This window comes from Catharus ustulatus, chromosome 21 (genome assembly GCF_009819885.2).
Source record: "Catharus ustulatus isolate bCatUst1 chromosome 21, bCatUst1.pri.v2, whole genome shotgun sequence".
Taxonomy (NCBI): Eukaryota; Metazoa; Chordata; class Aves; order Passeriformes; family Turdidae; genus Catharus; species Catharus ustulatus.
The window spans coordinates 6,205,421-6,221,482 of NC_046241.1; the positions used below are offsets into that span (position 1 = coordinate 6,205,421).

The window sequence follows — 16,062 nt, forward strand, 5'->3', positions numbered from 1 at the left end:
TTTCTGCACAGCAGCCCCAATTTCATGGAAAACATTACAGTGCTGTCCTGAAAGCCTGAGCCATTAATCATGCATAAACCATGAGTAAGCCCTAGTGTGCTGCTGAGCCACCTCAATAATCTCTTTTTGCAAAATATATGATTACTAGCAGATATAATACAACAGGATCTTAATTTAACTTTTACTTTCCAATCTCTAAATTAAAGCTATTTTCTAAAAGCCATTATTATAAACAAAATCACCACTGACACAGCAAACTTAAAGTTGATTACAGGCTCTGAAGAGATGCAACTCCAAGTGCAGAATTTTACATATTGACTTACCTAAGCTGCTTTGCATAGCTGAGTTCAATCTCTGTCCTTTCTTTTACAAACTTGATGTACTTTTCCAGAACATCAATACCCCACTGAGTGTGTTTTTCTAAGTTGTCAAACTGGTCCTGCAATGAATCAGAAAAAAAAAGTTTAGTCTCATTGAATACAGAGACAACTAAAATTAATTTATCAAGGGAGTATTGCCATACAGAAAGTGTTGTTAATATTTCCCATTACCAGTTAGATACTTTCATAGTGAGACAGGCTTTTAATCAACAGAAATCTGTATTTTACCATGAGCCCAATTCAGTAACATTCTTCATTACTCACTTCTGAATCAGTTTCATTCCAGAAATACTGGCAATTCTATTAAATACCATCTTCTAGTAAAAAACATTCTTATATAGGGTAAGAAATAGCTACTCTTGACAGCATTTTGTTTTACTCTGAAGAACTAATAGAGGTTCCATGAATTTGGGATCTACTCCTAATTAATAATTCTGATTTTCATATGAAAATTGTAGATTTAAACTCCAGCATTGTCCATGCCATGAATTTAAAATGTTAATCTTTTTACAGAGCAGACTGCAATTCCTCTGTAGCATGTTTTGTTCTACAACACATGACACAATGCCCCCCAAAATGCCATAAGCTATGCTTTCTGAAAGTTTTCTTGTGCACCTCCATTTATACACAGATACTACTTTGTTCTTCAAATATTGTTGCCCTCAAAAACCAGTCACACATGTTTTCAATAAAATCAAGAACATTCCACAAGTCAGTTTGGGATTTGCAAACGCCAAGAGAAATTAAGCAACACTAAATCCAAATTAATTATCCAAGCCAGTTTATTATTATCTGCAGATTTCAACTATAATCACCTTATTTTTCAAAATTTGGTTACTCAAATTCCACAGTCCATTCCACACAGCCTTGGAGAAGTTACTCTTTCTATAATACTTGAAATATAATTTTTAAACTATAATACATTGAATACTTATTCTGACAAATAAACAAGGGCTTTAATATCAGCCTAACTTATTTGGCACCAGGTTTAAAACAAAAACAGAGTAAATGTGTATAATCTGCAAATTAGATTGACCATGTTTTCAGAAAAACCACACACAGTACTAGATTTGGGTGGGATGCTGAGCTGCTGCTACCAAAGATTCTGACACAAGTGATGCTTCTCTGCAAAAGATTTGGCCCTGTGACTCAGTTTGCAGAGCTTTCACTGAGTTACAAAAGCCAGACAAGCCCACTCCCTTTAGACACAGAGCAGAAAAAATAACAAAGCTCCAACAAAGCCTGGTTTGTGAATATGTTGCTTTTATCAAATACCACTTTCTGCTCTGCAGCATATCTGGCTGTGACAGAGTTACACTGGTGGCAGGAGGGACTCTGCCAGCATCCAATACAGTCAGGCACACAGGAGCTAATAAAGAAAATAAACCTGCTAATAAAACTGCTTAACTGTAATTTGAAGGGGAGAAATAGGAACCATATTAAAAAAGACAAAATTTGCACAACACCATCAAGAAGTGAGTTAAACCAGCAGGCAAGACACATGGAATAGGACACAGAGTTTATGCAATAGGGCACAGAGTTTGTGCTCTGTGTGTTTGCTCTGCTTTAGCATCAGGGACTGTTTCAAACCAAGTCACCCAAACCAGACCAGGTTTCAACTTCAGTTATGTCAGTTCTAGTCCATTAAGGAGGCACTGGGGGCAGAACAGCAGAAAGCTAATAGCATAAAGTTACAAAAATAGTAAACAGCTTCTAAGTGCTCCAGAAACTACAAGAAAGTGTTTAAGGGTAGCTGAAGTAAAGAAATTCAAAGTACACAGAATAAAAACCTTACTTCCAGCAATATAAATCACCCTTGAACCAGTATAGCATCAGTCACTCAGAAAGAGGATGTGTGTATTCTGCAGAAAAGGAATACACAGACTGAAAGTGTACATGTTTGCTTATATACAAATCTCAATTTGGGACAGTTTCACAGCTGGGGAAAAGGCAAAAATCAGGGCTGGTAATGTCCTCCTCCTGCCAGAGGGCTCAGCTCAGCCTGGGGTCTGATGCCAGCACAGAGAAGCACCTTCTGCTCTGCTTCAAATACACCTCTCCATCTCTGCATTATGCTGGAGTTAGGAGAGTCATGCAAACATGGCCTTTTTAAGGTTTCTGATAAAGAGGTCTTGTAAGCTCTCCCACACCCTGCTCTTCCACAATTTACATTATTTAACATAAACACATGCATATAAAAGAAATACCCCATAGGGAAGTCCATTAGTCACAAGTTGACTTGGATTCACACACTCCTGATTTAGAGAAGGGAAATGTCAGGCAGGGAAATTCACTCTGTAATCCCTGTAAGCAAATTTAACCACCTTGATCAGATAGATCATATTTGTACCAAGAAACAAGCTTACTATCCTATTGTGACCCCATCCAAAGAGGAAAGGTCAAGGTTTCCCAGAGGAAAGAATGTCTTTCAAGGAAATCCTGCCCTTCAAGGGAATCCAGATTGAGCAGGTTCACCCTGAAAAGGCAACTCTGGTGGTGGCTTGTCCAAACCTCCCACCACCATCCCACCCTGAATCGATTCTCAGAGCATCATTTGGATCAGAGTTTGAATAAAAACCCAGAAATGGCTCCAGGTAGCTGCCTCAGTGTGGGCTGGCATCCCACAGAGGGACCTGCTGGACTGTTTCTCTGTTTCTAAGGGCTCACTAGGCCAAGTTGGGTGAAATAAAACTCCCTGAGGAGCAGTGTAAGAGGAGCACATGGTGGTGCAGCTGTCAGACAGATCAACCAGGGGAAGATGCTGAATTTCTATTTATAAAGTGAGATGAGGCACTTGCCCTGTGCCAAGCCCTGGGCAGAACCACCTCAGAAGTACAAGTATGACCTCCACTTTGGAGAAGAGAAGCAAGGGGAAGTTTAACTCTGCAGATTTGCTAAAGAGAAGAGTTTCTGTTCTTTTCTGGGCATGGCACAGTGCTGGCCCAAGTGCCATTTCACTGAGCAGCCAACGCCCCACAGCAGTGTGTTACTCTGGGGTCATGCATTCCATTGTCCCTTCCCTTTGCTGAGTGCCTTGAGGATGAAAAAAAGGCAGTAAAATTGGCAACACCATCACTGCCTGAGCATGGGATTCCAAAGGAAGGGCAGTGCAGCCAGTGGGACACAGACTGTCCTCATTCCATGCAGCTGGAAGGACACTGAAGGTAGGCAAGGGCTGAGTTAAAGTTAATGAATCATAGGGAAGACAAAGGACACAAAATGTGTTGATGACACAGCATAACCTTCAATTCATGGAATCCCAGAGCCCAGGGATACATGTAATCAAGGCAAAATAGGGCTTCTGAAAAAGAGATTGTTGAGAGCAGTTAACAGTATCATGCCTTCAAATAGTTAATATTGAAAATACTTCTTAGAAATTTATTTACTTTTCTCAAAGTTCATTACAAAAATCAGTAGGAATTTAGAGTTGAAAAAAAAACCCTCAATTATTCTGGAGTCTAATGAGAACACCACCTGTTTTCAGCACAAAGTGCACCAGCCCTGGTAGAGATGTTTAGCAGGTGAACTGTGCCACTGCAGCTCTGCAGGGTCAGCCATCAGCTGCAAGAGACTCAGGTGCCCCAGGAGCTGCTGTTTCAGCTTTCAGTTTCAATACACAGACTCCCCTCTGTTCGTTTTTGCAGCATCCTCACCCTTCCAGTCAGGGAGAACATTAGGAAACAATGAACTCCACAGGGCTTTAGCATTCAAGAAAACAAGGCAAGAAATCTGATGCAATGTTCAGTAAGAATGCTCCCACTTGACCACAGCGAGGGAGAAACAAAAGGTCACACCACACCTGTTTTCTCCGAAAAAGAATCACCAAAACATTTTCTAGAAGAATTCACTGTTTTCCTCTGGCTCAGAGTCTGCTTCACACCTAAGAACATTCTTTGAGCAGAAATACTGCACTGACAGAGTTGTCTATCACAGTAGGCTCTCACCACAGCCTTCATGTTACTCTCTCCTTCCAGCCTGCCAAATCTCATCTTCTCCTTTGTTTATTGTGGTATCAGCTTACTAAAAAGAGACTTCTGACTGTCACAATGTCCATGTATTTAAACTGCTTGTGTCACTGTAACTTACCCCCTTCACCAGATTCCACCACTTCCCAAAGCCAGCACCAGGCACTGCAAACACCTCCCCAGGTGATGGAGGAGCTGACCCACCCCACACAGCCCTGCTGCTTAAAACAAACTATTCACACATTAAACACGTTCTTGAGCATGCACACCAAAAACTGAAGCTCAAAAGAGGGAAATAGAACTTCACTCATGAACTTGAACAGGAATTTGACATCCAAGTCCCCCAGAACGCTTTGAATATTTTAACCCTAAGGCAAAGTGTGCTTCTAAAGTCATTTTCTAACTTCATTTCTGTTTCCATTAATTCTCTCCTGGTGCTTTTACTGCTGCCCAAATAACCTCCCATCCATGCATTCTTTCTGAATTTTGGTTTCATGCTTGTTACCCTGACAATGCTTAAAATGGAAATAGTGCTGCCCATTTGCTTTGCTTCATTTGAGCAGTTACTTTAAGCTGTCAAATCCCCTTCACTTCTCAACTGCCCTCCTGAAGTCACATTCCCCAGCTATGTGAAGTATTTTGGGAAGAGGAAAGTTAGCCATTAGGGAAAAAAACAAAACAAAAAACCCAAAAGAAAAACCTTCTTCCCATTTCTCGGCCATATAACATGGAGTACAACCAATTATTGAGCAATAAAGTGTTATTCATGAGGTCTTTGAAGATCAGCTCAGTGAGATATTCCTTCCTCTTTCTACAAGGCTTCCATCTATTGTGAAATAGTTCAACACAGGGTGTTCAGACCCAGTGATGGACCTTCACTTCCAAGAGGCTTCTCCAGCCTTAACAGTGACTGAAATAAAGGGGATGTTCTCACTTTTCTCTTGAGCTGCAGCCTCAGTCTCCCTGCAGCCAGCCAGACTCACCCTGCCCAGTTCCAACACACAGCCAGGCCAGAAGGACTGGGGTTTCTACTTGGTTTCAACTGTGAACAAAACATGAGATTCTAGGAGAATTTACCGATTAATTCTGCAATTTAAATCCTCCTGCCAAACCTGCCCAGAGCAGACTGAGCTGGCAGCATTCACTGTACCAGGCTAAACTGTCACTGCCACCCTTTCTGCTGCTTTCACAGGTGACAAACCAGAAGTGTGAAATTAAGAATGCTTACACAGAGATATAATAATGAAGAAAGACTGTGCTGAAAATTCAGATGCTAATAGCACCTTTATATTTAGCATACACCTCCTGTAATTCTAATGCAGCAACACGATAAAAGACCCAGGATTCTTGAACGTTCAGAATATTTGAAGATTTTTTCTAGTATCTCATTCCCCCAGTGAGTTTGACTCTGTTTCCTCACAAGATTACTTGTTTACATACTGTCATTAATAACAAAAATAGTAATAGGGGAATTAATAGCTAATTTTTACCTCTGATCATACCTTCTCCTCCCATATCCATTTATTTTTAAACACTCTCATTCACTTTCATAAGCAAAATGGAATTAAAGTGAAGATCAAGAATACATTACAGTGATCAATTCCTAAATTACTTTTTTAGATTCCATGGTTTAACAACTTCAAATTATAAAAATAATTAACGAGATGATGAGCCCTTCACAGGCTCAGCTGAGTCCCATATGGCACTACAGTGCTGGCAGAATACACGGGAATTCAGATCACAGATCCTCAGAGACCTACAATAAAGCTACATGCAAATGTTAACAGTCTCCAGGCAAATTAATAATGAAAGAAAATGCATAAAATACAGGCTACCACTGCAAGAGCCTTCCAGAAAATAAAGATGAGTAGAAAATACCAAAGCAATTCAGCATCTGTTGACTCAGCCACTACTGATGAGAATCAACTTCCCACACAAAACTTGTCAGCAGCAGTCAGTGAAACCCTCAGTTAATGACACTAAACAAACATCCCTGATGATATATGGAACACAGGACACCAACCTTTCCCTTCCTGCAGCAGAGACAAGGAGCACTCACAGCACCATGGAGCACAGAGGGATGGGGCAGGGACACCATCTCTGCCTGCCTGATGCTCAGATGATGCTGTGGCTTCTCTGGCTGCTCTGAGTGAGCCCTTCCATTCCCCCACACATCCGGTTCTTGTTAACAAAGCTATTTGTGATCACATGCATTTGTCATGCAGATCACCTCTTCAACCACACAGGCTTAATTTCATTTTACCCTTTGAGTATTAAAGAAATTCCTCCCAACCTTTCACCAGGATGCCTAAATATGCATGATTTCTGCTTGAGCTGAATAATAAATAGCCCAGAGAAAAAAAGCCATTTTACTTGCCCATCTCCATCTTCCTTTCATTGCCATCTCCTAAACACATTCTTCCACAAAGCCCTCAAGGTTAACTACTCTATCTCTTCCAGTCACCTGGGAACTTGATCTAGCTAGGAGATCACAAAAAGGAACATTAGATTCTCAGCTGCATCATTAGGAAACTGAATGTATTTCAAACTTTTGTGAAAGGGAACTGACATAAAGCAAGAGTGGAAACAAACTATGTTTTAGGTTTAAATACTTTTTATGTTGCTAGATAAACTCAACTATATTGTCCTATTTCAAGAGACATTATGAATAAAGCAGTTTCTGGGCCATATTTCAGCCTTGAAATGCTTACCCTCTTCAGCATTTTGCTGAAGCTGGAAAGCAAAATAAGACCTAATATTGATGCCAGTTTTAATTTGGATAGAAAATAACATTGCCCCAGTGTAATAGCAAGGCCCTTTGCACAGCCTTGTAATTGCTTCTGAGACCAACCACACTCATCCCCACCCCAAAAACCACCTCCCACAAACTCCAGAGTGACCCCTCCTGCTAATTAATCCGGGGTGCTGTCCCACAGGCAGGTTTTGGCCGTGCCTTAACCCCACCTGGATAAAAACCTGATTTAATTCAAGCAAGAAGCACTCCTGAGAAAAGCCATGAGCAGCTGGCACAAAGGCCAGCACCCGGAGAGCAACATGAATATTCCAGCTGCTCTGGGGCATGGCCAGCCCTGGGAGCACAACCAGATCATCAGGGCTGACAGGGAACCAATTTCATTGCAACATCTCACTAAAAAATCCACCTACAGCAGAGCTGCACAGGAACATCCCCCACTAATGAAAGGGGTGAGTTTTGTGCTGGTGAAGGTTAAACCTTGTGGGAAAGGTGATCAACACCAGAGTGACACACAGCACTTAGAGAAGAGCAAAGCCAACACCAAGCTCCAGAGCTGGGCTGGGAGGGAGGGTGGCTCCCTGGGCAGCAGCACAGAGAACAGGTCAGCAAGAGGCCACCAGAGCCTGCTGGAGGTCACTGGGGCACAGCCAGGCTCCCACCTTGCTGACCCACTCTGACACCGCTGTGAAGCCTTGAAAAACCCACAACCAATGGCACCCACTGCCATTCACACTCACACACACTCTCAGTGCTTAACTTCTCTCTGCTGACAGCTTCAGCTGTGAAGTGAAACTGCTCCTTCTGCAGCAGCCAGAGCCCACAGAAGCAGTGCAGCTCCAGGAGCAGGAGATCCTGCACAAAACCTCCTCCAGCCACCAAGGGCTGCTCTCAAAACTGCAGCCAAGAGCCCAAACCCTCCACCTCTGCCATCCTGCTGTCAAACCAAGCCTCCTCCTCCACCCCCAACCCCTGCTGTGTCCTGCAAAGGATGTGGTAAAGCAGAACTGGTAGTCCCTCCATGGCAACAGGGGCAGTAACTGTGCTAACACAGCAGCCAGGAAGGAAGGTGAGAGAGGGGATGTTCCATACAGAGAGGATGTGGTTGTTGGTACTGCAGCAGCTCAGAACGATGCTGAAAGAGGTAAGAGATAAGAGAGGAGTAATTAGTTCTGAGGAGTGGGAAGGCAGGAGATGTGATCAGCTCAGCTGCAGCAGGACAGAGCTGATGAGCAACAGGTGATTAAGAGAAACAACAACTGAGCCAAATACTTGATAGTGAGAGGCAAATATGAGTATCCTTTGTTTTCTTGGAACAAGGGAATTTTTGATGGTAAGTTATGTAGGTTACCTGTCCTGGACAGCAGTACATCCAGCATGGAGCATGGTGCTATTTTGGTTTTATTCAAACAGGTACCTGACAAGGCCATACTGAGGCATCTCCTGCTGTTATCAGTGGGAGATCCTTCTAAAGATAGTGTTGTATCTCTTGAAAAAGGAAACGTGCTTCTTAGAGATGTCACAGTTTCATGCTCTTGAAAATGAACTTCATAGCTCTCTTCAAATAAGGAAAAGGCAAAGCTCAAAAATTACCATTTGCAATGTCCAACGACACTTTTCATAGATGGCCACGATGCAGCAGCGACTCATTTCTTTCAAATAAATTTATGCACTTTGAGGTTTGAGGCACTTTGCCACAATGAGAACCATCTGTCACGAGCAGCCCATTCAGAAAGGAACACTTCTTTTCAAACCTACAATTCTGCTTATAAAACACACTCTAGAAACCCCAGAACAAGACACAGTTTTGTTTCAAAATACATTATAATGTGCAAATTACAACCCAGGATATAAGAAAGCTCTTAAAGAACAAGATAATAAGAGAGAAACTTCCACTAATGCCAGATGTTAAGTCAGACTCTTTTTGTTGAAGGATTGGGTGCATTTCAACCTTTTTATGCACTTGCTCAGTTATTTAAATTGGAGACAAACATGCACATGCTGCTTCTTTTGGTGATTCTAACAATTGAACTGATTTAAATGAATCTATTTGTAGCAGGTATGAAGATAAACAGCAGAATTTAGACTTTAAAATCCAGACTCATTAGCTAAGCAAAGGCTCATAACTACTAAAATCTACTGGGGCCAAAGAGATGATGCATCTCTACCATTAGCATTAATTATGCCCACAAAACTCATTAAAAAAAAACAAAAAACAAAGAAACAAAACATAGCAATGCTAACCCTCCTCCTTCTGCTCATCCTGGGGGAACAAGAATGGGATAAAGATTTGGTTTTTGCTGACAGTATCCAGAGCTGCAGCCTGAAAGCTGCAAGGACCCACAGGGATTCACTGTTCCGTGCATTATAAACAAGAGCTTTGAAAATGAGCAGATCCTGCTGGTTCGTGGGGCTCTGCTGCTAGGACAGGATAAATCATGAGCTGCTGCACAGCTCCAGCCCCGAGCTGCCTCCCCCAGGACTTGCAGCATGGTAACAATGCTAAATATACGCTGCTGCTGTTCCAGGAAGGTTTTTCAGTTGACAAATGTTGCAACTTTTCACTGTTCCCACTTCCCTGATTTAATACACACCCATTCGTTTCTTCTGAAATTATTTGAACAAATGCAATTTTAGAACTAATTCCCAGTCAATCTTTTGCTGTCTGGCCACATCTTGGATTAAATGTTGACTGATTTTCATCCTCTTTTTTTTTTTTTCCCCCCCCCCAGTCTGTGAAGCTCTTCCTTAATAATACCAGCTGTTAAAACAAAGATCAACAAGAGCTCTTGCCCACGATTTCCCCTTTGGGCAGCTGTGTACTGATTATTAAAAATGAGCCAGAGTGTTCCTGCTTATTGCATGGCATGGATAACTACAATAGAAATCCAAACAAGCCTTCTGATCCATTTAAAAGAACACACAAAAAAGGCAATTCTGCCCTCTTCCCCAAAACCATACTGAATCACAACAGCAGAATCTTATCCACAAGAACAATACTTCCAACTGCAGCAGGCTGTGGGAATGTTTTTTGGGGAAATTAGCATTTTGCCTAATTTCACCACAAACCAATGCCATTCTGGTTTCATCATGTAGAATACCCAAGTTGTTTTATGCATCCTCAAGGTCAAAATTCCTTCATTAGTATCAAACCTTTTTGAATATGATTCAGCTCTAAGCACACAGTTGGAGTTTAGCAAAGGGGGTTGGGGGGATTAATTTGATTTTTTTTTTTAAAATATCACCACTTCAAAACAATCAGTGATGTTGTCACACTTTGCAAATAAGAGTCCTTGGCCTCCCCCTATCAAAATTAGTCCAAAAAGATAACAGTTTAAAAAATCAGCCAAGATCTCACCAGGTATGCCTGGTATTCTCAACAGCAAAACTTCTCCCCTGTGAAGCCAGAACTGACCAAAGCCCAGTGCAGGCACCTTATCCTGCCAGGATATTAATGCAGACACTCAGAAAAGCAAAATGTTGTAAAAAAAAAAATCACTAATTCTGCTTAGCTTGAGGCTGACTCCTGGAATCACTGGAGCAATGGCAATAACTAGGGTTAAAAAAATAAGCCCACTCACTTCAGAGTGTTCCAAACCTTTCCCTAAAGTTCAAAAGAAAAGATCTGAACTGTTCCCTCCTCTCATTTCCAAATTAAATGGAACAAACTGCTGAAAAAGTTCTTTGTAGATGGAGTTCAAAAAGCATTTAATACCTTAAATACCATGACATGACAAATACAATCCTAGATTTTTCAAGAGCCACTTCACACACAAGACCAAATAAGATTACTGCTGTGCCTGAAGTATTTCTATCTGCCACTGCATTCCATTTTTAACCCAGAAATTAGATTAGGTGCTTCCACTCAGATGCAAGAAATAGTGAAGTTTCCAGAACAGGAAGAGTATCAGAGATACACAACTCTGAAATCTAATGCAATGGATAGAACAGTGTCAAAGTGCATAACATTTAAAATGTCTGCAAACAACAAAGTTGGTCACGTCAAAAATTGTTAACAAACTCTGTTCAAAGTGTATTTCATAATTCAGAATTATCTATTCATACAGCCCACTCTGTGGAGTAGAGTCAAGCTACACTGGCAAAAAATGGATAAATTCTGGAACTAGGCCAGAAATAAAAGCACAGAGCCAAAAGACAGCTGTAGAGAGACTCTATGCCTTCAATCCATGTATTAGGGTTTCTCACACAGCTTTATTACAAAGAGACCTGGCCCCTCCTGTAGCTGTAAAAATGGGAACTAAGACAGTCCTCTAACATCCTGTCACGTATTTTTCTTTAACCCAATACCTTTCTCCTCTCAGTTTTTCACTGATGAACATTTAGGGGCGTGCTTAACCCCAGCTGCATCTGCACTCTGCAAGCTCCTAGAGTCAGGCCATTTATCTCAATTTTGACAAAATTGTTATTTCAGTCTGATCCTACTTGCATAAATTTTTCAGATTTTAAGCTGATCCTTGCCATGCTTCTGCTCTACACAAGGCACCATCGCCTGTACCACAGAATCACCAAGCTAAAATATGGTCACCAAAACTAACGTGGCAACTCTACCACTGACACACTTGGCTAAGGATCAGAAACATCCACCTGTGCACCAAAGCACTAATTGCTGTCGATAATAACTCTTCAATTACTCCAGTGTCTTCTTTGGAGGAAGAGAACATCTCTTCCTATTCTCACATGCTCACTTCTGTGACATTTCTATCAAGTCCACCTTCAGATAACTCCCACTAATTTTAGTGGGAACTTCTGTTACATCAAAGTCTAAATCTGAAGAAAAGTAATCACATTTTCTCTTAACCAAATAATCACTGTGCAAAGCTCTCAAACTCCACTGGGTCTCCATCTCCTCCCAACAGAAGCCTCTCTCAGCTCTCAGACTGCAGCAAAACTAAATGAATGCATCAAAGTAGGTGGAATAAGAAGGGGGAAACATTGTGCAAAATGCTGACCCACCAGAGGCACACAAAGCATTTGTTCAGTGGTGACAATGAATAATTTCATCTGAGGCAAATTACCAAACAAACATCAATTAAATTACATGCTAGACTACAAGAGAAAGTTGTCCCACACACATTTCAGGTCTGCAGAGTCAATAGAGCAGCACAAAGCACCCAGGATTGTGAGGAGTCATCGGGGCTGCTCACTCAGGAGCACTTGACATTCTCCAAGGGACATATGACAATTGCAGGAATCCAAAGAGAAAGAGGTAAATCTAACTCCATCACACTAAACAAATATTCATACAAGAAGAGAGACCATGTGGCACCAGCCTTGTAAAATGCAAGAAATCAGAGTCCCCTACCCCATAAATGGCACTTAGGCAATACACAGAACTAGAGTTTATAGCACAATTATCCCTGCCATATCTCAGTTTAAAGTGCCTGGGCACCTGATCAGAGAGCATTTAAAGCAAGTTGTAGCAGCAGCAAAGGCTCCCCAGCCTAACAGCAGCCTCCTTGTGCTGAGTGCTGCCTTTGCTCCAGCAGACCCAGACCTGGGCCCAGCTGTCAGAATTCAGAGCCACAAATGGAAGCACGGCGTGCTGAGCGAGGCTCGGTGGTTTGCTGCCTGCGCCACAGCGATGCTGCAGGACAGCCACACTCTGACCCCCAGCACACAAAGCCCAAGTTCACTGTGCTGACCATACTGTGCCAGCCAACACAACCTAAAATTACAGTTTCTAGAAAGTAGGGCAGCTAGAGACTGTCCAAACCTTTTGGTCTGGCTCCCTACACAGCCTCTGGCCTTTCAAAGAAAAACAGTCAGACCATTTAATGGAAATAAATCAGCAATTACAGTTTCTTTTGACCAATATGGTTTGGAAACCTAAGCATTAGGAATAAATGACATTTTGCCATCCTGAGCTAGAAGAGCAACATCCTTTGATCCTTTAAGTAAGGACTGCTTCCCTCAGCGAGGATATTCTGCTCCTAAGCTGGATAGGCAAGTCTAGCTGAGCAAAAGAGGTAATCCAGTTTTCTTGTGACAACAATCTCATTTCCTTAGGTTCCAAAAACACATATGAATGTTTTATAACTCGTGCTATAACAATGATGATACCATGATACAGATTTTAAGCCTTCACTGCACTTGAAGAAATATCTTTACTGATGTAATTTCCATTAGTATTGTAAACAGCCCCCTGTTAATACAGTTTTCAAATAAAGTTGTGAAGAAAATCACTACCCAATTCTAAAGCAGTGGTTATTTAAGCCAAGATTAAAAGTCACACTTGGGTCACACCAGTCTGACCACTAACCTCTGATCAGCCCATCTAGAACTATGTATTTGACCAAATCCAGGAACAATGAAACAAGGGTCAGCATGAAACACTGGATTTTTTAGTTTTCACTAAAATATTTGGGTTCATCCTCTAAATAAAATCATCTACTTAAAGATCCTGAAATTTTACTTCTAAAGTTTTAAACTTTTTGTAGTTTGTGACAACACTTCATATCCCTCTCCAGCTGCCAGACAGAATATTGGTTTTGAGGGAGGAGGATGTTGGCACACCAGACAAAGACATAAAAGGAGAAATGGTTTAATGTCTTATCAGTTCTACTCTGGCATTTAAATATTAACTTAAAATGAAACCGAAAATATACATAAAATCAGGCTGAGGCTGCATCCAGCCTCATTAAAGCCACATTATATTAGTTTACCTAACTGCAAAGGCAAATATTTTTTCAGCATAAATCCCATGCATAAAACCATGCAATAAACGTATCCATTAACATCCAGATAAAGGCACTAATAGGAGATGTACAGTAAAACCTAGAGCACAAATGAGTTCCAAGACAATTAATACTACCAGGAAAAGCTCTTACTAACTAAGCCCAGGATGCACAACCTTTCTGAAATGCAGATCTCCAAATTCTTTTATAAAGCTGGTAAGGCTACGGCAAGCAGACAAGAATTTAAAACTCTCTTTTAAGGAGTTTAGAGCCAACAAAGCTCCTGGTATTTCAGTGCCATGGCAGGCTCAGTAACACTGCAGGCATTTAGAAGCACCAGCAAATTAATATGCTGCACCAACTCATTTGGTGAACAATCTCATTCAGATCTTAAGCTGCTTGTCCGGGGCTCTGAATGTGTGAGCAGGCTGAAAAAATCTGAGGCGCCGCAGATATTTCCTGAAAGGGTGCTACAGTTTTTCAAGTGTAAAGCTGCTTGCTGTACTTTGGACTGGTTACTGGGACAGCAATAAAAAGCATTCTTGTGTCTTGAGGGCAAACAAAACCAAGACCACCACACCACATACATCATGATGTGCTTAGTCAAAGGACTAACACAAACCATGGTTAAATGTTATTAAAATCTTCATGGGGAGCTGCTGGTTAAGTTTGGGTCAGTGTGACAGCACAGTGTGTGTTACAGGAATATTTCTTAATTAATTGGTTTATTAGGACTTGGTAATGGCAAAGTGTGCTGCTCACAGAGCACATGGGGTGGAACTTTGTGACTAAAGCTACAGATATGTCATCCTGATTTCCACTCTTCTCACGTTCCTGGAAGATCAAGTGGAAGGCTACCACAACACCACCAACAAATAAACACAGGGAATGCTTACACTACAACCTGCTCCTTGTGTTTTCCTATCACAGCAATAACAAACCATGGAGCATCAAAAGGGGATGGCAGGCACAGCACTGCTCTTTTGTGTCACTGCTGTGGGAGGAAGTCTAACAAATTCTTGTCATTTCCAGAAAGTAATGGATTCCCCAACTCTGGCATAAACAGTGCCCACAAATTGCACACAAATCTGTCACAAATTCACTTCTTCACAAGACAAATGATTCTCCATTTACCATCAGCAGCTGATAACACAGCACTAACATCAAACACAGGCAGCTCACAGATGAAAGTACTGCAAACAGCTTAAGAGCAGACTGACATCTCACCAGAGAAGCAGAAATTTAGGTCAGCTCATTGCTGTGCTGCTCAACAGAGGAACATGAAATAATGTGATGTGCACAGTAAGATATTGGTCACTTGGGCTCACTGTTTCCTGCAGCAAGAGGAAAACTGCACCCACTTTCAGTGCAACTTCTGCAAAACTGCTGCAAATGGACAGACCTGGAAGGTGGAGATCAGGTCACTCCATCCAGGAAACAAAATCTCCCTTTCTGCTAACAGCACAGGATACACAGTGCAACAGCCTCCAAAGACAGAGGAACCTGTTTCCTACATCATTTTTGCACAGGACCATGTAGGGCACCTCACAATCACATCTTGAAGGATTAATTCTTTCCTCAAATGAAAAGAAAACACAAACATTCCATCCTCCCTTTATGAAGAATGTGTGAATGCCACCCCCACACAACTTCAGAAGTCTAGATTGGGAGGGTTTTAAGCAGATGCCATTAAATATTGATGTTGTATTTCAAAATAAATAGTCATGCAAAAAAATCGAGAGAATTAATTAGTACAGTGAAAAATCTCTTTGAAATGTGGCTGTCAGATGTACACAATTTCTGTAACATCCAGTGGAACACTGCAATGCCTAAAATAAATTGTACTATCAGCTTGCTAGATTTCTTTTCAACACCAGAAGATACAATAAAATACATACCCTCTATTTTACTTTCAGGTTTGCCCCAGACTCAGTAACTATTCAGTTATTACAATTTCACAGCACAGAACTTTCCTTACAAACATGGGCACAAGAGGAATTTTTTATCCCAGACCAGAAGAGTCATGAAGAGATGGGAGAGGTTGAGGATTTTCACATCCTTGAGTGTCTTGTGCTCCATCCTTCCAATCTTTTTTGTCTTTAATTCATGTCATATAATTTGCAAGACTGAGACCATCAGTGCCTGAATTGCCCAGTGCCCATCCAGCACAAGAGAATGGGACCTCCAGCAAAAAATGCTGCCAACAAACCCAAGTTCATGAAACAAATACATATTAAAATGAAAAAAAAAACCCCAAAACAAAGTACTTC

The 16,062-nt window shown here is 41.4% G+C and overlaps 1 protein-coding gene across 23 annotated transcripts in view; it reads right to left on the bottom strand.

The window, feature by feature from the left end:
- FNBP1 (formin binding protein 1) overlaps nucleotides 1–16,062 on the bottom strand; it is a 91,287-nt gene that overhangs the window by 62,062 nt on the left and 13,163 nt on the right. For all 23 annotated transcript variants that reach the window (XM_033077231.2, XM_033077236.2, XM_033077232.2 and 20 more), the window contains exon 2: nucleotides 324–439. In XM_033077231.2, coding sequence (XP_032933122.1) covers nucleotides 324–439 — 116 coding nt within the window. The remainder of the gene's footprint in view (nucleotides 1–323; nucleotides 440–16,062) is intronic.